Source organism: Trachypithecus francoisi, unplaced genomic scaffold, assembly GCF_009764315.1.
Source record: "Trachypithecus francoisi isolate TF-2019V2 unplaced genomic scaffold, Tfra_2.0 Lachesis_group10, whole genome shotgun sequence".
Classification (NCBI taxonomy): Eukaryota; Metazoa; Chordata; class Mammalia; order Primates; family Cercopithecidae; genus Trachypithecus; species Trachypithecus francoisi.
Genome location: NW_022681455.1, coordinates 34481712 through 34503698, shown reverse-complemented (window position 1 = coordinate 34503698; position 21987 = coordinate 34481712). Strand labels below are relative to the sequence as shown.

Below are 21987 nucleotides of genomic sequence, written 5' to 3'. Positions count from 1 at the left end.
ACAGTGGCAGGATCTTGGCTCACTACAACCTCTGCCTCCTGGGTTCAAGCGATTCTCCTGCTTCAGCCTCCCAAGTAGCTGGGATTACAGGCGCCCGCCACCATGCCCAGCTAATTTTTTTGTATGTTTAGTAGAGACAGGGTTTCACCACGTTGGACAGGCTGGTTTTGAACTCCTGATCTCAAGTGATCTGCCCGCCTCGGCCTCCCAAAGTGTTAGGATTATAGGTATGAGCCACTGCGCCCGGCCTCAATAAATATTTAATTAGGTCTTCCTCGTACTTACCCACATTATAGTGCTTATAGTATGATTAACAGCTTAGCATCTCATGAGCACCGAACAGTGCCAGGCATACAGTAGGTGCCTGTTAAGCAGTGGCCATTATTATTAATGCATCAGAATGCTGTGATATAAGCCAGGCTTCTGTGAGAAGAGGGAGGAGGAAGGCCTGGCCAGCAGAGAAGCAGGCACAAAAACGCACTCTAGGGGAAGGAGATCCACCTGGAAACATAGCGTGTCTTTCTTTATTGACCCTGGAGGGCTGGACCACTGGGGATTAGGAATGGTCGAGTGTACCATTTCAGGACCTTGTGTTACCTCCCCTTCCTCCACTCCGTCCTACCTCAGACTTCTCTGGGGAATGACTGATAACTGATCCTCAACCAAGGTGCCAGTGACGACAACAGCCAAGTACAGGGCTCCCCGGGGGTGCAAAGTGCAACCTTACGTTAGAGAATGTGGATATTGGTGAAGGTGAGGGGCTAGTTCTAAAGGCCTTGGGATCCCCTGGAACCCCAGAATCCTCATGCTGTGGGCAGTTACACAGTTACTCCTGAAACAAGAGAAGAATCAGCATTATCTAGAACTTTCTCCCCTGTCAGAATGGAGGTAGCAGGTACGTGAAACCCTTCTGAGATGATTTGGAGAAAGGAAGGCGCAGCCTCCAGGGACAGCCCTCAGCCCACCTGGCAGGACATGGAGGAAGCCAAAAGCTGGAATGTGTGGCCCCCGCAGGGCTCAGGGAGGTGGAGGGGCTGGGGCAGCAAGTGCTTGGTGGTGGGTACCCCTGTCCTGCGTGGCGTCCCTGCCATCACCCTTTGGGGCTGTGGGAGAGTAAGTTGCTGCTGGCTGGCGCCCCACTGCGGGCCTCGGAAAGCAAGCTGAGTCCTTCCTCACCGCCACTGTGTGACAGGTCTGCATGAGGACCCTGTGGGGCATGGAGAACACAGTTCCCACCAGGTCGTGGTTGGCCCACAAGCCTCGGGACCCCTCCCCAGGGTTCTCCGAAGCTCTCTCCATCCCTGGCCTAAGTAGCCAGACAGTACCTCCTCCAGGAAGCCCTCACTGATTTCCCTGGTTGGTACCCACCCTCAGAGTCCCCTCAGCCCTCCATCAGGGCATGGGTGGCTCTGGATCTCCACTGCTGTTCACTTCTCTGTCCCTGGCCCTCAGCTGATCCATCTTAGAACTCCAGCCCTGGACCCACTTGACGTATCTCCGGCACCTTGCACATAATATGAGCTGAGTGGCTATGCAGCAACCAATGAACGAGTGAATGAGCAAGTGAATGAATGAGTCCCCTGGCTGTCAGGGCATGAATCACCCAGCAGGGAGGGGGAGACCTGCAAGGGTTAACCGGGAGCCTGCCTGTGGTCTGAGGTAAGCAAGGAGTGTATTTGTTCAGGTAAATAAGGAAGGATTACTTATAATGGGAAATCAGGCCCTGGCCAACTCTTCATCTCGCGGCTGTCTGACTTCCTCCCAACACATTCCTGCACTGTGCCGCGTCCACACTGCCCCACAGACCCAGTCCTCCAAGCCTGCTGCCAGCCCCCTGCAAACCCCTCAGGTTGGCCTTACCATAGTGCCAGCAGGCAGCCCTGGGCTAGGGGTAGGGGACTCCCTACAGGCACGCAGCCCTGAGACCTCAGAGTGCCACCCTTTGAGGGTGGCCAGGCCTCCAGTGGCCAATCTGAGTGCTGCCTCTGCCACCAGCCCTGCTGGCCCCTGGTTCCACTGGCCCCCCAGATGCCTGGCTGAGACACCAGTGGCTTCAGCAGCCCACACCTCTTCCCGGCCCCTGAAGTTGGCACTGCAGCAGACAGCTCCCTGGGCACCAGGCAGCTAACAGGTGAGTCCAACGGGAGGTGCGGGTACCCTGGCACGGGGTCTTTCCCTGCCATCTTAGGGGTGGGCAACTGCAGGCAGGACTTGGAGGGAGCGCACTTTGCCAGCTCAGAGCTCATCTCCCTGTCATCAGTGACCCTGTGACCTAGGTCCCTTTACCCTCAGAATTCCCTGCCCCCTCCTCATGTTCCCCAGACTGCTTCCCTGGGCCAACTCTACATGCTGGGTGAGCCCCCTTGCCTGGCAAGGCCTGGAGTACCCCACACTGAGCCCAGTTTGCGCAGCTTGAGGGGAGGCCGCTACGCAAATGCAGAGCCGCAGCCCCTGAGATCCAGCCAGTTCTGCTTGGCTGGCAAAACACAAGCGGCTTCCTGCTGCTGCCAGCCCAGCTGCTCTGCTGAGGAAGGGTCTCCCTGGTGCCAGGCCACCAGTGGGCAGGGGCTTGCTGGAGCCTGATGGGTCAGGGCTGAGGCTAAGGCCGGGTCCAGGTCGGGGCTGGGGAGACAGGTCCAGAGCCCAGGAGCTAGGCTGGGCAGAGATGGGCACAGGAAACGGGGGACGGGGGTCACCGCCGAGCACACTGTCTGAGCCCTTGGACACTGGGGGAAGCGGAGAGCCTTGGGTCCCGGTCTTGACACATAAGGAAAGCAACAGTAGCGGTCCCTCGAAGGTGCTCATTTCTACAATTTGCCAGATTCCTGCAGTAGAGAGAGGAAGTGGGTGGTGGGATGACAGGGTGGGAAGCTGAAGGGCCGGGGCAACTGGGTGCCCCTGAGGCTGACCAAGGTGTGTGTGCGCATGTGTGTGTGTGTGCGCATGTGCGTGTGAGCGCACGCGTGTGTGTGTGTGTGAATGCATGTTGGGGATGGGCAGGCCCAGATCCCTCACCTCACCTATCAGCTGGGGCCACCCAGCAGCCCACACCCAGGCCGTGAGCCCTGCGTAGCCTGTGTCCTTTATGATGGCCATAGGCTTTCTCCTCCTCCTCAGCCAGGGCTGGGACTTGCCTCATTTCCTGCCCCAACCTCCCCAATAAAGCTCCATCTCCCCATCACCAGCTGCTCAGCTGAGTAACAAAGCAAACAGGCGTCCAGGCTGCCCCAGGCCCAAGCTGGTGGGCAGGGATGGGGAGGAGACGCCTCACCAGATAGGTAGGCCCAGGCCATGGTTCAGCCAGGCCAGCTGAGCTTCGCTCCCCCCACCTGCAAGAACGGCCAGAGCCAAGGACCCCCAACTTGGATTCCCACCACCCCAAATTCACAAACAAATGGCGGGGGCCATCCTTGGAGCTCCCAGGCAGGTTGGGCTGTGTGGAGGAGGTGGTCTCACTGCGTAGGGGACCCACCCTCGCCTTTGAGAGGCTGATAGTGCATTTCCTCTGAGCGAGGCCCCATGAGGGGGGATCCAGAGCTGAAAACTACCAGACTTGCTTATTGCACACTGTCAGCTGTAAAACACTTCGGTTTTCACAAGGACCCTCTGAATTAGATGGACTTCCCTGTCAACCAAGTCTGAGGGAATAGGGCTGCACTCAGTAGTGCTCAGTCAATGCTCAGGAAGTGTGATGCTGGCAGGAAGTGCAAAAACCAGGAGAACCCACTTTTTACCATGAGGTCGTTGCAAGTATGAAGTGAATGGCCCTGAAACCATTAGAGCAGTTTTGTGCTAAATGACTTGTTGCAGCCTGAGTGTAACCTGGGGAAGTTAATTTAGGCTGACAGGGGGACAAAGACCCTCTAGGTGGAGGGCAAGAAGAAACAGGTGAGGTCCCGCCATGTGGGACCGTGGGTGGGTCACTTTTCCTCACTGTACTTGCAACACCTTGTCTGTGAAACAAGAAGGTTAGACAAGGCTATTGTCTATTAAAGCAGGCTTCATGGAGGAGACAGCCTGGAGTAGGACCTTGAAGGCTGTGTAGGAGTTGGATTTGCCAGCCTGTCTCCTGGGCATTGGGCGGTGGGGAAGTGGGTGGGGCAAGAATTCTTGGTTCTGGCTCCTCCTAGAGGGCAGGGAGGATGGGCGAAGCCTGCAGCTGCCTGGACTGGGCTAGAGAGCAGCACAGGGCCCCAGCCTCCCTCATCACCATCCTCAGCTCCCCCCAGACTCCACCCTCTGGCCCACCCCCTCTACTCTCCATCACCTTCTGCTTCTTCCTTTGCTCCCTGGTTTCCTCACCCCATTCCCTCTTTCCTCTTCTCCAGCCGATCCCCTCACCTGCGCCCAGGGCCCCCCTCACATACGCTCAGCCCATCATAAATGATTTCCATTCACCCTCCATCTCAATCTCCACAACCCCTTTAAGACATGCTCTTGACACCCCATTTAACAGACAAGACAACTGAGCCTCAGAGGGGGCCGAGTCACTGGCCCCAGCCCCAGAGCTAGAGAGCAGAGAGTCAGGGATCAAACCTGGTCTGGGACCCTCTCCTGGTCCCCACCCCCACCCCGTTCATGCCCCACCCTGTGCCCCCAGCCAAGCCAGTGGCCTGTCAGGTGGAACAACTCTTCCCAAAGCAAACTTTGCACAAGCCGAGTTGCCCTGGGCTCTTCCTGACATTTAATGCCAAGCTCCTTCTCCTGGCTAGTTTGCATGTTTTCAGCCTGGGAGGCGCCCCCTGCCAGATTCTGCTTTTCCACCTCTCAGCGGCTGGGGTTGGGGGTGGGTAGAAGCGGGCCTCCAGACTTGGGGAGGGAGAGGCTCATCCTTCCTCCCCAGCCAGGGACCTTAGTGTGACTCTGCTGGGGGTCGGACGGGACCAGGACCTCCCCAGGATTATAACAGGGCATCACCAGGATAAAGACCCCCCTCCTTCTCCCTCTAGCTCTGGCACAGAGGAGACGTGGCTAGAGAGACTGCCCAGCCCGGGGCTCCAGCACCTGAGACTGGTTGCGGGGCAAGGCCCAGGCCTCTCTGCTCCTGGGGTAGCAAGTTGCTCTGAGGGCTGCTGGGACCTGGCTCCTTCTGCCCCTCCCCACACTCTGTGCCAGGACAAAAGGAGGATGTGTCTCTGCTGACACTTCACAGGTGGGAACCAGTCCTGATAGCCCCTTAATAACCCACTCCCGCCCATCTCAACCTTGTTTGAAGCAATTTCTGTTCTTAGCCTGTCAGGACAGTTCTTTCTGGACTTTTCTCTTCTGTGATGTTGGAGTCTTTCACTTTGTCCTAACACCCCTCTCCAAGCCTGGAGGTGTGCTCCAGGGCCTGAGGATCAGGGCGCAGGAACGTTTTTGCCCTTCAGCCCATCAAGATTTTACAGATCAACAACCAGGTGTGTGGAGGGCCTCTGCCTTCCCTGGCCTGTGCTGGGTCTGGAGGGGGCCGCAGAAACACACGAGATAGAGACAGCAGTCACCACTGTAGACACACACCTCTTGGGAGATGGTGAAGCCTTCTCACATCGCTGTCCTGCCTGGTGACTTCAAAATCCAGACACACAGCTGTCTTTATGAGTCCCCATTTCACTGTTGAAGAGGCTTAGGCCGAGAGGATTGGCCAAGGTGCCTCAGGCAGGAGCAGCAGAGCTCTGGTGACATCCCTGTGTCCTCATGCCCTCAACGACCCGGCTGCCTGGCTGGGCAGGGCTGTGGGGAGCAAGAGATCCAGGAAACCTCACGGCCCCTGTCCGGTGGCAAGCTGGGAGGTACCATATGCGGGGCTGGAGGAGGGTAGGGAAGAGGGAAGGTGTTGTGGCCGGCCCTTCGAGGAGTGGGGATGTGCTGGTGGTGGGGGCGTGGCAGCCTTGGTGGGGCCAAGAGGCCTGACTGGGGCGCTGAGAAGTGAAATGTGTTGACATACACATGGGCTCAACCAGGGCTGAAGGAAGACATGAATGGCAATTTCTGGAAATCCCTGAAAGTTGAGCAGAATTGTACTTGCTATGGTGGGAAACTGGGTTCTGTCCCCGCCCCGTCAGCACGACTCACTGCAAGCCCCAGGTTTGTCTGGGCCGGGGTCCCTGCTGGCTGGAGGAGGCGGGGAGGTGCTGCTGCTGGGGTGGGAGCCAGGCCTGACGGCAGCTCGTGAGGTGCAGGACAGCCTGAAGCCGGCTCTGCTTCTTCGGAAGGGTGGGCTGAGTCTTTCAGAGCCTCCAGACACCAACTCCAGGGACAGTGGGGGACACCTAGCCACACCCCTCATCCTGCCAAAAGTGTCAGCTGTAAATGGAGTATGCCTCTGCTTACAAGGGGAGCCCCAGGTGTCCACCTCTGTGTCCCCACCATCCTTCTTTAAGTCCCCAAAGCCAGGCTGATGGCAAGATTCATGGATCGTAGAATCCAGACAGTGCCCAGGCTAGAAAAGTCCTCACAGATGACCTGGCCTACAGAGCAGGAGACTGAGGGCTGGAGGGACCAGGGACTCACCCAGGGTCTCTCCTACAGAGGGAATAGGGCTGGGTATCACCCGAATCTCCTGAAGTGGAGGTCTTCAGTTCTTTCCAGTCCACATCCCCCTTTGGAGCAAACTCAGCCACAATGGTCCACTTGGGGCTGCATTGGGCCTCTGTACCTCCAGGCCGCGGGCACCTGTGCCACCTTTACCCCACCAAGGCAACCGTTGTGGGGCTGGGTTGGCAGGTGGCCTGAGCAGAGGCAAAGGGGATGGTCAACAGGGGCGACCTTAGGAGCTAGAAGGTGCCGGGTCTGTCAGCACCAGCAGAAAGGAAGGGGAGCCGAGTCTTGAGTTCGAGTCCCTGCTCGCTCACGCATGGACAGGTACCCCATAGCAGGTCACAGCGCCCTTGTCCGTCAAGTGGGAATAATGCTGGCTGCCCCAGCTGGGAGGGCCCGGCAAAGCAGTTTATTCAGTTTGACCTTCCTCCTGTCCCAGAAAGCGCTGGAAGTGGTGTCAGTGAGGGTGTGTGTGGACACCCGGGCTGCCCACGCAGCGGGGCACAGAGGAGGCGTCACCGATGCAGATGTGTTCCTGCTGCCCGTGGGAACTGTGGGAAGAGCAAAACCACTGGGGTCCCCTGGCCCTCCACTCTGGCTTCCTGTGCCCCGTCCTCCTGCTACGTGGCCCTGCCCCTAGCTTCCCACCCCACAAAGCCTCACCCACTCCCCTATACTTCCCCCCACAGAACCCAACTCCTGGGCCCACTAGCTAGCTCCCTAAGGTGAAACTCACACAGATCAGGGCTCCTGCAAAAGTTAGGGGGACAGGTGGCCTGGACAGGTCTGTGCCCAGAGGAGGTGGGGAAAGCCAGGAGGTCTAGAAGAAACCCACCTCCTCTACTCTCATGCGGAGTCCAAGACAGCAAGGTCTCTCTCACTCAGCCACCGCCCCGCTCCCTTCTTCTACCCTTGGAGACCCTGGGGAAGCAGGTGCCTGGAGATGGCCACAATGCAGTGCTTGACAGAGGGCAGGAGCTGCTGGCCCAGAGGTGGCAGCCTGGGCCCCCTTCCTGGGCAGAGGGGTGGTCTGTCCGGTAGGCAGAGGTGGTGCTCTGGGCAATGAATGGTGGGCCATAAGGAAGGGGTCTGGCGCATCTCTTGGGTCCAGCTAGTTTGAAGAGCAATTTGAAGGGCGAGGTTGCAGCAAGGTCCTCCCTATGGGAGGGTTGGAGGAGCAGAGAAGGGGTGGGAGGAACGGCAGGGCAAGAGAGAGGCGGGGGCCCTGAGGGGATGGGGTAGGGCAGGGGTCAGGGGGTTCAAGGAAGCCAGACATGCTGCTGTGGCTGGGCCTGGTTGTGGCCTTGGCTGGGACTTCCTGCGGCCTGGGTAGCCCAGCTCTTCTCCAAGGTGCTGACCGGGGCAGGCCCATGTGGCCCCTGCCCACTCTGCATGGCTCCTGTCCTGGCCCCACCTCCACAGCCCCTGACTCCAGCCCATTTAAGGGGGCCCAGAGGCTTGGATGGGTGGAGGGAGGGGCTGACAGCCAGCTCAGTAGGCCACGTGGGAAAGCCAGAGGAGGTCTGTTCCCCGTCAGACCTTCCTCCTGGAGTGAGGCTGGCTGGGGGCTGAGCAGCAGGCCCAGAGTGACCATCTCTGTCATTCCCTCAGCGCTCTTCTCAATGGGGACTAAAGCCGGGGTCCTGGGCTCTGGGTGGGCTGGCATTGGGTCTCAGGATTGAGGTGGGGGCGAGGGTACATTTACCCCACACCACCCCGCCAGAAGGTAGGGCCTGAGAGCTGGGACCAAGCAGGATGTGGAAGACAGGCTCCAACCCCCACAGCAACCTGGTCCTTAGCAAAGGCCTCCCAGGTGACTCCATTCCCGGAAACTGTGTGTCGGGAGCTGTCAGGGAGGGCATCTTTTGCTGGTGCCACTTGGGGTGTGGGAGTGAAAACCTGGGAGGCAAAGGGTTCAAGGGGCACATTCCTAGCCCTGAGGGGTGAGAGTAGGCAGAGGGTAGTGGTAGGAAAAGCTGCACTAAATCTCTCATTTTGGGTCCCTCTGCTCTCTTTCCTTAATCTTCCTTCCTGGGGGAATGGAAGGCGCTGAGAGAAGGGGCCCAGGGTGGCTAATCCCCCTGGCCGCCACCCCACCAATCTGCTCCTGTCTCTGGGCCTTGGCCTCCACCAGCTGTTACCAAACTTTCTTTGTCTGGAGTGGGATCCGGGGCCTCTGGAGCAGGAGGGAGCCAGGACATGCTGAGCCTTAATCCAGACATGTGGCTTAATCCAGAAGAGATCAACTCGAGGTTTGGGAGCTGGAGGCATCGCTCAGGAGACGGCAGCCCATGGGGCTGGCAGGCCAAGGCTGTAGGAACGCTGGGGCCTGCCATCTGAGGACCATGGACATGGCAGACACCTGGCACGTCCCAGGACCCTCGGCCTACGGAGCAGTGGCCTGAGTGTCAGGAGGCCTCTGGTCTGGCCCTGGCTGTGCTGTGTGACTATGGGCACCTCCCTGCCATTCTTTGAGCCTCAGCTTTTCCAGTGCACATGTGTCCCCATGGGCAGACCATCACTGATGGATTTAATCCTGGGCTGAATTGCATGGCACAGATGAGGCAAGCCTGGAAAGTCGCAGGAAGGAGCTGTTAGGGAGGGCCTGCTGGGACAGGAGGGCTTTGGGATGAATTGTGATGAGAAGGAAGGGGCGTCTTAGAAAATAGCCACATTGCACTTTGGGAGGCTGAGACGGCGGATCACGAGGTCAGGAGATTGAGACCATCCTGGCTAACACGGTGAAACCCCGTCTCTACTAAAAAAAAATGCAAAAAAACTAGCCAGGCGAGGTGGTGGGCACCTGTAGTCCCAGTTACTCCGGAGGCTGAGGCAGGAGAATGGCGTAAAACCGGGAGGCGGAGCTTGCAGTGAGCTGAGATCCGGCCACTGCACTCCAGCCTGGGTGACAGAGCGAGACTCTAGCTCAAAAAAAAGAAAAGAAAAGAAAAGAAAATAGCCATGTTGTGCCCACAGCACAGGGGTGGATATGAAATGCCATTCTCATTAGAGCTTGGATTTGTGGTCACTATGTCAATCCCTGGTTCTGGTCTGGACCCTGCTGCTAATAAGCACATGAATCCCTTCCCCACTCTGAGCTTCCTTGTTCCCATTCTGTGAAGCAATCACATAATATATGGCCCCTTCCAGCTCTGATTATCTGGGCCACGTAGGAGGTGGACTCAGAGGTGGGCACCGGCCACTGGGATGGGGCAGGGGAGGCAATGGGGAGCCATGCGAGATTCTTGAGCACAGGGGGGGTCTGATGAAAGGGTGCTGCAGGGAAATGAACAGTGGGGTGGAATGAACAGCCAAGAGGTGGGGACAGACTTTAGAGCATCAAGGAACCCAGTCAGGAGGTGGGCAGATCCCCTGGGAAGATGGGACTGGCCAGAGCATGAGCCTCAGAGAGAGTGTGGTCCAGTGAGCAGAACCCACGCCCGGTCAGGAAGAACCCCGGGCAAGCTGCACAGACTCCCTGAGCCTCACTGTCAGCATCCATAAAGCAGGGCTCTGGAGTCCGTGTCACGCTGGGTCTGTGGGTAGGAAAGCGGGTGATGTGGGTGAAAGCCCTGGACATGGCACTGGTGCTCACTGCCAGGGGCTCACAGTGCCGTCCTCTCTTCTTCCCTCCCAAGGCCAGCCCAGAACCTGGAGATGCCTAGTTGTAGGTTGGGCACACCAGCCCTGGCTCCCTGACCAGTAAACCAAGCCCCCCTACTCCAGGCCTGGGCTGCTCTGGGGACGGAGCATTCCCTACCACCCCCAATCTGCGGAGAGTCGAACCTTTCCTCCGGCCACACAGTTAACCATTAACTTATTTTTCATCAGGGAAGTGTTGGAGCTAGGACTGAGGCTTGGTGGGGAGTAGATTCCTTGGCATTTAGGTACAGGGCAAGGTCAAGCTGGAATGTAGGGTGTAAAGGGGGAAGGAGCCTGAGCCAGGAGTCAGAAGACCTAGATTTGGGGATTTACCTCTCTGCACCTTGACTTCCCCGTTAGCAGAATAGGGATGAGAATAAGAGCTGGGCCAGACGAGGTAGCTTGTGCCTGTAGTCCCAGCACTTTGGGAGGCTGAGGCGGGGGGATCCCTTGAGTCCAGGAGTTCGAGACCAGCCTGGGCAACATAGTGAGACCATGTCTCTACAACAGATTTAAAAAATTAGCCAGACATGATGGTGCATGCCTGTAGTCCCAGCTACTTGGGAGGCTGAAACAGGAGGATCACTTGAGCCCAGGAGGTCAAGGCTGCAGTGAGCCATGATTGCGCCCCTGCATTCTAGCCTGGGCGGCAGAGCGAGACCCTGTCTCAAACAAAAGAGAATAAGGCCTGTGCTGCCTTTCTACTGGTGAGGGGACGGATGTGAGGGCTTCGCACGCACTCAGCAAATGTGTCAAGGATGTGTCATTATGTCCCTTCCTGGCAAATGCTGCCACCTGCCCTGCCCATTCATCCCCACCGACCCCTCACACAACCATGCCTGAAACACAGAAGCTGCCTGCCGTCCTACCTGTGGCTGAGGCCAAGCAAACAGGAGGGCCGCAAGGGAAGCGAGTTCTGCTTCTTGGAAAAGCTTCTGTCTCCCTGGCATGGCGCCCAGGGTGTTGGCAGAAACTGTCCTAACGTGGCAGGCATGGGGGCTCTGGGGATGTGGACGGGGCGGGAGGCAGGCAGGGGGTGATGAAGGAGGGGTGGGGGGCTGCAGAGGGGAGTCCCCAGGGGTGGAGCCACCTAGCGGGTAGGGCATGGGCACCGGCCAGGGTGGGGCCCAGGGGCAGAGCGAGCTGTTGGCACTGCCTGAGTAAATAATGTGGGCCCACAGCACACACGAGTGTTTGCACAGAAGGACTTGAAATGATTCCAGGTCTGCCCTCTGTCCCCCACATCCCCAGCCCCGCCTCGGTCTCTGCCCACCCCACCCCACCCTGACCTTTCCTTCCTTGTCACTTAAAGGAGCCCTTGAATGGGAGAGTTGAAATCAAAGGGAACACCCTTCCCTCCTGCTGGCATTTTCTCCACCACAGGAAGCTGCAGGGCTGCCATGTAACACTGGGAAGGTTGCACTGCACAAGGACGGTGGGCAGAGGGAGCTGAAATTCTACCCGGGCTCCATTTGTCAAGCTATGCTATCCAGGGGGAAGGGATGTCTTTTTCTCAGTTGTGTGAAATTGAATGGGCTAGCTGTGGCCCTACCGAAGTGGAGGTGTCTTCCAAACTGGCTTCTTTCCCTTGTCCCACCTGCAGAAGCAAATGCCAGCTGCATACGGAGGCTGTGCGGGTCAGTCCCACAGGGTAACTGGAGATGGATCAGGGAGCCCCCTTCCCCGCCCACTGTCCCAGTAGGGCACCATAAATGTCACCGTTAGAGAGGATTTCAGTGCTTTGATTAAAGCCTTCCCCAACACTGTCCAGTTGCCTTTAAAGCAGAGATCCTCAAATTTGAACATGCGTGAGAATCACCCAGAGACCAGTTAAACCAGACTGCGGAGTCTCCCCCAGAGCTGCTAATTCAGTGGTTCTGAAGTACCTGAGAATCCAGGTTTCTAGCAAGCTCCCAGGTGGCGCTGGTTCTGCTGGCCCAGACAGCACATTTTAAGAACCACCACTTGAAAATATAAATAACCCTTGAGAAAGGACACAAATTAACTTGCCCTTAACAGGTTGATCTGCTCCTTTTCTCCTCCCTAACTGGTTTTCTGTATTATTAGGAGTGTATATCTGTTGGTAATCTTCTGCCTCTGGCTTGATGTATTCTTTATTTTGTTGTTGTTGTTATTGTTTTTGAGACAGAGTTTTGCTCTATCGCCCAGGCTGGAGAGCAGTGGCACGATCTCACCTCACTGCAGCCACCTCCTGAGTTCAAGCGATTCTCCTGCCTCAGCCTCCAGAGTAGCTGAGACAGGAGAATCAGGCACCCGCCACCTGCCCAGCTAATTTTTGTATTTTTAGTAGGGACGGGGTTTCACCATGTTGACCAGGCTGGTCTCAAACTCCTGGCCTCAGGTGATCCTCCCGCCTCTGCCTCCCAAAGTGCTGGGCTTACAGGCGTGAGTTACTGTGCCGGGCCTGTCTTGATGTATTCTTAAGTCTCAGGTCCCCACATCATTACCATCCCAGAATATCCTGGGGTATCAGTGCTTGCGCACCTCTCCAGTCCCCCTTCTCACCCAAACTGTGCACTCTGATATGGGGTTCAGGGAAAAGGGCCTGGGCAAAACCAAGCCTGGGCGGCCCGTGGGGAGCAAGGCCTCTGAACGCTTGTGTTGAGGCCAGATGGTTCCCCCTGGAGGGCCTTGGGGCAGCAGTGAGGAGCAGGTGGCTGAGTTGCTAAGGGTTTTAGGTATTTCCTGGAGCCCTGCCCCATCTCGCCACCACCGCTGCTCCCCCTGGAAAGCCTGGCATGTGGCACTGCCTCCGAGTGGCCACATGCTCCTCCAGGCATCGGGGATAGTAGAGGGCTCTGGGAGCTGGAAGGGGCCCTGGGGGCAGCACCTTCCAAGGGAGGATAAGGGGAGGTGGGTACCATGCACCAGCCTGGGGTATGGGAAAGGGGAGGTGGGTACCATGCACCAGCCCGGGGTATGGGGAGACGCACACCCGTGAGCTCTTGCTCAGAGGCCACCTCGAGAGTGCTGAGTTTACTTAGATCCCTCCAGATAGCCCCGTGGGAGGGCAAGGGCTGGCCAACTGCCCGGCGTGTGGGAGGGTTTCTACCCCATCACACCCCCGCCTTGTTCCTCTCTTCTTTCCCCTGCTGGTGAAGATGATGGCCACCTTTAGGATGGTGGCCTCTGCCTGCCACCTCCACTCCTATCCTTGTCAAAGGGCAGAATAAAAACAAGCTTTGCTACAGCAGGAAAGATGTGGACATTGAGGGCCCCTTGTCCCCACCTCAGTTTGCTCATCCGCCAAATGGGGCAATCATGCCTTCCATTGTGAGGGCTGAATGAGGTCAGGAACCTCCGAAGGCTGTTTTAAGCACAGTGTATGTGTGGAGCTTTGCTGTTCCCAGCCAGCCTGGCTTCCTTGGGGATCGAGGGAGCGATCCATTTCCAGTCCTGCACCCACTCCTACCTTGCTGTCTTTCCCAGACAGAAGGCCTGTCTGCCCAACCATGTCCTGGCTGCCCATTGACCCGGAAGCCCCGAACTCTGTCCCAGGCCCAGCCCACTGTCCACAGGGCCCCTCATCCCCATAACCAGCTTAGCGGCCCCCACAGGGATGGAGAAGCCGTCAAACCTGAGTCCTCTTTCATTTCCGTAGACACAGCCGCCAGCCCGAACAGCAGCGGCATGGGCAGCGCCAGCCCGGGTCTGAGCAGCGTGTCCCCCAGCCACCTCCTGCTGCCCCCCGACACAGTGTCGCGGACAGGCTTGGAGAAGGTGGCAGCAGGGGCAGTGGGTCTCGAGAGACGGGACTGGAGTCCCAGTCCACCCGCCACGCCCGAGCAGGGCCTGTCTGCCTTCTACCTCTCCTACTTTGACATGCTGTACTCCGAGGACAGCAGCTGGGCAGCCAAGGCGCCTGGGGCCAGCAGTCGGGAGGAGCCGCCTGAGGAGCCTGAGCAGTGCCCGGTCATTGACAGCCAAGCCCCAGGGGGCAGCCTGGACTTGGTGCCCGGCGGGCTGACCTTGGAGGAGCACTCACTGGAGCAGGTGCAGTCCATGGTGGTGGGCGAAGTGCTCAAGGACATCGAGACGGCCTGCAAGCTGCTCAACATCACCGCAGGTGAGCCCTCTCCCTGTGCCCGCTTCCGTAAGAGGGGTCACAGGCAAGGCTGAGGTTGCTGGGGTGGGTCGGGGTACTGCTGGATGGACTCTGGCCCAGCCTCGGGCAGCTTCGGGGATGCTGGCACGTCTACACACAGTCAGCTGTGAGCCTGGGCTGGGAAGGTTTCTATCCATCTCTAGTGTCCCAACCATGCCAGCCTAGTGTCCCCACTAGTAGGTGCTGAATGATATGAATTCAAGCTCTGTGCCCCCCCACCTCCTCTTGGACTCTGCTCTCCCCTCATTCACTCTGCTCCAGCCACACTAGCCTCTTTGTTCCCACAACACTCACTACGCTGCTGCTTCTTCAGCCTAGAACGCTCTTCCCCCAAATATCTGCGTGGTTCACTTCCTTCAGGTCTTGGCTCAGATGGCGCCATCCGCATGAGGCCTTCCCTGACCCCTCCATTAAAATTGCTGCCCATGAGCACAGGACATGGTAAAGAAAACAAACAAAAAATGGAAAAAAAGAAAAAAGAAAGAAGAAAAATTTCTAAAATTTCTGCCCACACCCCTACCTTCTGTTCCCACCTGCTTCCTCTCATAGCACTTACTCTCCTCGGACGTGCCACACCATATCTATTGATCTCACTCACTCTCTGTGTCCTCCACTGGAATGCACACTCCACAAAGGCAGGGATTTTCATGTGTTTTGTTCGTCACTCCATCCCCAGATGCTAGGATAGCACCTTGAACATAATTGATGCTCAATAAACAGTTGTTCAACAAGAAGCATTTCTTCCTCCTTCTTCCTTCTTCCTTCTTCCTGAGACAGTCTCGCTCAGTCGCTCAGGCTGGAGTGCAATGGTGCAATCTCGGCTCACTACAAGCTCTGCCTCCGGGGTTCATGCAATTCTCCTGCCTCAGCCTCCTGAGTAGCTGGGACTACAGGCGACCACCACCACACCCAGTTAATTTTTGTATTTTTAGTAGAGACGGGTTTTCACCGTGTTAGCCAGGATGGTCTCGATCCCCTGACCTCGTGATCCACCCACCTCAGCCTCCCAGAGTGCTGGGATTACAGGCGTGAGCTACTGCGCCCGGCCTCTTTTTTTTTTTTGACAGGATCTCACTCTGTCACCAAGGCTGGAATGCAGTGGCGTGATCTCAGTTCACTGCCACCTCTGCCTCTGGGTTCAAGCGATTCTCCTGCCTCAGCCTCCTGAGTAGCTGGGATTACAGGTGCCCACCACCACACCCAGCTAATTTTTGTATTTTTAGTAGAGACGAGGATATCACCATGTTGGCCAGGCTGGTCTCAAACTTCTGACCTCAGGTGATCTGTCTGCCTTGACCTCCCAAAGTGCTGGGATTGCAGGCATGTGTTACCTCTCTGGGCCAAAAAGCAGTTCCTAATATGCCAAGCCTTATTCTAGGACTGGGGAATTGAGTGGCGAACAGAACACAAAGTCCCTGTGTTTATAGGGCTGACATTATAGTGAGGGAAACAGATCACAAATAAATAGAGAAATGTGTCACTGGTCTGGTGGGACGAAAGGCCCCGATGAGGAGGGGACCTCCCAGGGCCTGGCATACATGTGTCTGTCAGCCAGACCTGGAAGGCGTGATGTCCCTCGGTCTTCAGGCCCTGACACTGTAGCACTCAACTCTGTGCACCTTTCCCTGGGAAGCAGGGGTCTTCACGCATTCCTCAGGCCTGGCCCCTGGCCCCAAAGCTGCCCCTTTGATGTCCTCATTTGAAGCTGCTCCTGCTGATGCCTCAGTCCTCCAGTTTCCCAATGCCCATGCCAGGCCGACTCCAGGAGTTCTCCCACAGACCTCCTCCCCACCCACAGGCTAGGGAGGCCCTGCTCCCTGAACAATGGGAACAGAAACAAATGGCTTTGACCTCGGGGAGGAAAATGGGCTTATTAAGTGGGGGCAGCCCAGCCTGCAGGTCACTCAGCTGGGACACTGGCTGGACCATGGTGTTCACTTGGAGGCCCTATTGTGACCATGCCCACCAGCCTATCCCCCACCTATAGGCCTATGAGGCTCACCCCAGAGGAGCACCCCAGGGGGATATCTAGGACCTAGCCAAGGGCTCCCCTTCTGGCCTCTGGGGCCTGCGGCTGCCCCATGACCACCCTGTGCCCTGCCATTTACTTATTTAACACGTGCACGGAGCAGCTCCTGTGCATCCAGCCCTTTATTCCGTGGAGGACAAGGGGATAGAGTGCCCTGTGCCTCAGTTTCCTCATCTGTAAGATGCAGGGGCTGGAGGGAATGGTGGGGTTCTAAGACTCATTCCCAGATGGGTGTTTCTCTGGTTCCTTAAGGGGTTTGGGAAAGGCAAGAAGTACCTGATGGAGAAGCCCAGGTGTTTCTGGTAGAGTGTCACTGTCCCTCCGGGTCTGGGGCTCCCTCGAAAGGTCCTTTGGAGAGGCTGGAGGGATCTGGGAGGATCCAAGGCCTGAGTGAGGCAGGCAGTACAGATGCACCACCTGCCACAGGTGGATGGGCTGCCCGGAGCATGACGAGTCCACCTCGCTGTCGGTCCAGCTCTCCTCACTGGTCGAGGCTGGGTGGCCAGGGAGGGTGGCAGTGAGTGGGAAGGGGAGGCCAGTCCCTGCTTCAGTGGCAGCCACCCCTCCACCCCACCCGAGCCCCCACCCCCACCCTGCCCCTGCCTGGCTCACCGCAGTAGTGAATCGCCCCAGGTGAAGTCCGCTCTTTCATCCAGGCCGCTGCAGGGCAAGGAGAGGGGGTTGGGGACCCAGGACAGGTGGAGGAGGGGAGGCGTTTGGGTGGGACTGTGGGGCCACAGGAGCTCCTTTGTGGCTGCCCTGAACCAAGTTCATTTTTAGGGCCCTGGTTCCTTCCTCTCGCCCCACTCTCTTCTCGGGTACCCACTTCCACAGGGGCCCCCAGGGGCTGACCTACACCCACCCCCAGGAGCACAAGGTCTCAGGCCACAGGTTCCCGTGGGTGCCCCATCACAGCAGGGGGGGCCATATTTGGGGTGGTGCTCTCAGGCCACCCCTGAGCTGAGGGGATGCCTCTTGCCCAGATCCCGTGGACTGGAGTCCCGGCAATGTGCAGAAGTGGCTCCTGTGGACAGAGCACCAATACCGGCTGCCCCCTGTGGGCAAGGCGTTCCAGGAGCTGGCGGGCAAGGAGCTGTGCGCCATGTCGGAGGAGCAGTTCCGCCAGCGCTCGCCCCTGGGCGGGGATGTGCTGCACGCCCACCTGGACATCTGGAAGTCAGGTAGGATGTGGCGTGGATGGCAGCAGCCCCTCTGAGGCTCCAAGCCAGGGACAGGATGCTGGCCAGGAGTTTGCCCTCTGCTGGGGCAGCAGCCCCTTGGCCCCCAGCTGGACTCCACTCTGAATCTCAACCCCAGTTTGAGCTGCCTCCTGGATCCTGGTGCACTCCTCACCCCAACCCACTCCCAGTCCTGGTCAAGGCCCGAGAGCTGTGGGACAGAGCACCTGGGAGGTTAAAAGGTAGAAATCAGACTGTGAGGATGCAGGGTGTCAGAGCTGGGGCAACCATGGATACTAGGAAGTCCTTTTTCCTTTTAAAATTTTGTTTTTTGTTTGTTTGTTTTTTATTAAATAAGTAATAAATGTGCATGTTATAAAATAGACCATAGTGAAAAGCAGTGTACCATAAACAGTTTCTCCCTCCTGCTCCTGACCCCCAGCTTCCAACCCCCTCCCTAGAGGCAACTACTCTTACCAGTTTCTTGAGTATCTCTCCAGGGAAAGTCTATGCATATTCAAGCACATATACATATATTCAGTTCTTCTTCTTCTTATTTTTTTTGACATAAATAGTAGCAGAGTATTACACTGCTCTGCATACCACAGTATGTCTTGGGTATTGCCCCTGTCAGTCTGTACACAGCAGCCCTGTTTTAATTTTAGTTTTTGTTTTTTGAGATAGGGTCTTACTCTGTTGCCCAGGCTGGAGTACAGTGGCACAGTCACAGCTCACTGTAGCCTCGACTTCCTGGTTTCACTGGATCCTCCCACCCCAATCTCCTGAGTAGTTGAGTCTACAGGTGCACCACCACACTGCTCACTTTTGTATTTTTTGGTAGAGACAGGTTTTCGCCATGTTGGCCAGGCTGGTCTCAAACTCCTGGGCTCGAGCAATCCACCCACCTTAGCCTCCTGAAGTGCTGGGACTACAGGCGTGAGCCTCCACGCTCGGCCTGCCCTGTTTCTAATGGCTGCGCGTCAGCCCGAGTGTCTAAATTGTCTCAATCTCATAGGGCACCCACTGCTGACTGCACAGGGCCGGGTGCTTTGGAGGAGATGGTGCCTGCTCAATGAGTCAAGGAGTAGAAACAGGGCCCACTCATATGACCCTGTCAGAGACCAGTGCCCTGCCCCAGCCCCGGCAAGCCCCCATGTCAGATGTCCTCATCTGAACAAGCGGATGCATGCAAGCCCTCTATGGCCCCTCCCAGCTCTGAAATCCTGAATTTTCTTCCAGGAAGCAGCTTCTTGTAACCAGCTTGCCTCCCCAGGTTGGCAGGAGGCAGGGACTGTGGCAGGGAGCCTCAGGGGCAACCCCCAGCCACAAAGGGGCTCCTGTGGCCCCACAGTCCCACCCAAACGCCTCCCCTCCTCCACCAGTCCTGGGTCCCCAACCCCCTCTCCTTGCCCTGCAGCGGCCTGGATGAAAGAGCGGACTTCACCTGGGGCGATTCACTACTGCGGTGAGCCAGGCAGGGGCAGGGTGGGGGTGGGGGCTCGGGTGGGGTGGAGGGGTGGCTGCCACTGAAGCAGGGACTGGCCTCCCCTTCCCACTCACTGCCACCCTCCCTGGCCACCCAGCCTCGACCAGTGAGGAGAGCTGGACCGACAGCGAGGTGGACTCGTCATGCTCCGGGCAGCCCATCCACCTGTGGCAGTTCCTCAAGGAGCTGCTACTCAAGCCCCACAGCTATGGCCGCTTCATTAGGTGGCTCAACAAGGAGAAGGGTGAGCAGGGTGCCCAAGGGGCACTGCAGGGCCAGTGAGCATGGAGGTTGTGGGGGCTCCTGCCAGGCACTGTGCATGGGGGCAGGGGCGGGCGGAGGGGTGAAGCTGATCTCCACCTTTGTCCTGGATGCCAAATACGCAGCTCTCATGAGATGGCCCTGGGGGGGTCTGTGTGCAATTCGTGTCCATATCTGTCTCCTGCTGGACTCTGTCTCACTTAGGAGCTTTAGTACAGCACAGCTCCTGGAACGAGCTCCAAATCGACTCTCCCTCCACCATCTCGTATTAATTAATCCCGCCAGAAAGGCCTGCGCAGGCTGAAACTGCCTGGGAATAGCAAAGATGTTGTTTCAGGCTTGGGAGCCACAGGGACGCCTGTAATGGGGGAGGAGTGCTCTTGCCAAGTGAACCGTGGGCACTGCTGGGAGCCACACAGGACTTTGGATTAGGGCATGCAAACCCCACACAGGAGCAGGGACTGGCAAGGGCCAGGACTGCAGGGCCCCAGGGAACCCACTAAGGTACACAGACTCACCTGTGCCGGGAAGTTTGTGACTCCAGAGTATTCTCTGCCATTCACTGGGCCCTGTGGCACCTGCTTTGCACACATCTCTTTAACCCTCACCACAACTGCACCTTGGGAGTAGGCATTCGGGTCCCAATACCCGGCCCCGCCCGAGCAGAAGGAGGCCTCTGCACGGGGTCTCTTGGTTCGCCATGAGGCTGACCTGGTGGTCTGCGTCTTTCTCCTTCCTGCCGACTCACTCATACCGCTGGCTCTCTCGGGGCCCTCCTACTCTTCCAGGCATCTTCAAAATTGAGGACTCAGCCCAGGTGGCCCGGCTGTGGGGCATCCGCAAGAACCGTCCCGCCATGAACTATGACAAGCTAAGCCGCTCCATCCGCCAGTATTACAAGAAGGGCATCATCCGGAAGCCAGACATCTCCCAGCGCCTCGTCTACCAGTTCGTGCACCCCATCTGAGTGCCTGGCCCAGGGCCTGAAACCCGCCCTCAGGGGTCTCCCTCCTGCCTGCCCTGCCTCAGCCAGGCCCTGAGCTGGGGGGAAACGGGCAGTCTGCTCTGCTGCTCTGACCTTCCAGAGCCCGAGGTCAGGGAGGGGCGGCCGCTGCTCTCAGGGGGATATGGGCCCTCTGGGGCCTTCGGGACCCCAGGGCAGGGGTGCTTCCTCCTCAGCCCCAGCTGCTCCCCTGGAGGACAGAGGGAGCCAGGGCTGCTCCCCAACAAAGGACCCCTCCACCTGCCTCTGACCCCAGCATTTCCAGAGCAGAGCCTACAGAAGGGCAGTGACTCGACCAAGGCCACAGGCAGTCCAGGGCTCTCTCTGCTCCATCCGCCTGCCTCCCAATCCGCACCACACCTGGCATGGTGAGGAAGACATCTGCACCCCTGAGTTGGGGAGCCAGGAGTGCCCCCGGGAATGGATAATAAAGATACTAGAGAACTGACATGTCCCCAGTGTCTGCGCAGTGAATGGCACAGCCCCGAGGTCATCAATGGTCAAATGTGGTTGTGGTCACAGGGCCTGGAGTAGTCAAGGGAGGCTTTCTGGAGGAGGTGGCTTTGGGCTGAGCCTAAAGGGAAAGGGATAATTGACTGGTGGATGCTTCTGGGAGAGAGATAGTGAGGCTTCAAAGTCAAGGAGGGGCTAGAACAGCCACCTTATCTTCCCTATCCCTGTTCGGGCTGAGAAGCGGGTGGTAAGGCTGGTGCTAAAGAGGTTCTTCATGCAGGACCCGAATGGGGAAGGTATCTTTCGCATCCTTTTGCTCTGTTGCAGAGCAGGGCTTTGCAGCTAACAGGGTGAAGAGAGGTTGGTCGGCTCCCGTTTCTGTTTCCCGAAGGCCTCAGCAGTACCATCTGTGAAGACGTGAGCTCCTGTGAGTGGGTGTGAGAGCCCCGTGCGTGATGGAAGAGGGCGTGCACTGGTGTCTGTGGGCATGCTGGGGGTGACCAGGACCCGCCACCCACTCTCTGGGCAGAGCACCTCATCCAGCTTCCTCCCACTCCCCTCCCATTTATCACCCGGCTCCGTGTCCTTATGGTCTACTGCGCCAGATGCTCTGTCATTTGTCTTCCCAGCAACACTATGAAGTAGGGGCCACTCCCCCATTTTGCAGATGATGAAACCGAGGCTCAGAGTGGTTCAGTGACTTGCTGATGGTCACACAGCTGATCGACAGAATCACTCATACCTGTCTTTCCACAAGAACAGGGCACTCTCTGCCCCTCCAGCCTTCCGGCTTCCTGACTGGTCAGCACCCTTGGTCCTCTTTCACCCTTATCCTCTGAGGCCTGGCTTCCAGGAAACAGCAGGGGAGCCAGCACCACCCAGACCACCAAGGGTTAAATGCTACCCTGTACTGCTGCCTTCTGCCCTCAGCAATTTTGTTGTCCAGAAGAAAGTTTGCTCCTAGCAGTGAGCAAATAGCACCTTGGCATCTGTCAACTGGGCTTGCACTGCAGGGAGGAGGGGGCCCTGCCCCAGGCCTGTGCCTCGCTGGGCCCCTGCTGTCTCTCACTCCCTTGGAGGGAGGAGTGCTGGGGGGAGACTGGGACCCTGGCCAGAACCAGGCTCTGCTGAACTGGTTTTGTCTCCAGTCAGCCTGCCCTGCTCCTGACTGAGTCCCTGGAGCCACTTGCTTGTACGTCCCCAGCTGGGCCTGGGCCTGGGCCTGGAAAGGCCTCAGATCTCAGTCAGGGGTTGGACAGGAGGATAGGTATGGGCAGTAGAGGCTAGGAG

At 57.7% G+C, this 21987-nt stretch overlaps 1 protein-coding gene across 1 annotated transcript; it reads left to right on the top strand.

The window, feature by feature from the left end:
• Positions 1-1724: 1724 nt before the first annotated feature.
• SPDEF (SAM pointed domain containing ETS transcription factor) lies at positions 1725-20692 on the top strand. Its single transcript, XM_033216853.1, has 6 exons — positions 1725-2131; positions 13784-14248; positions 17300-17497; positions 18912-18959; positions 19078-19224; positions 20030-20692. Exons 2-6 carry the CDS (start codon positions 13813-13815, stop codon positions 20206-20208), a joined length of 1008 nt encoding a protein of 335 aa, XP_033072744.1. The 5' UTR covers positions 1725-2131; positions 13784-13812; the 3' UTR covers positions 20209-20692.
• Positions 20693-21987: the final 1295 nt, after the last annotated feature.

What these genes read in the sequence shown, in the direction of transcription:
- SPDEF (XM_033216853.1), top strand. Translation starts at nt 13,813, where the DNA reads ATGGGCAGCGCCAGCCCGGGTCTGAGCAGCGTGTCCCCCAGCCACCTC. An exon ending in GCTGCTCAACATCACCGCAG is followed by an intron (nt 14,249 to 17,299) that starts GTGAGCCCTCTC and finishes CCTCTTGCCCAG; the next exon opens with ATCCCGTGGACTGGAGTCCC. An exon ending in TGGGGCGATTCACTACTGCG is followed by an intron (nt 18,960 to 19,077) that starts GTGAGCCAGGCA and finishes CTGGCCACCCAG; the next exon opens with CCTCGACCAGTGAGGAGAGC.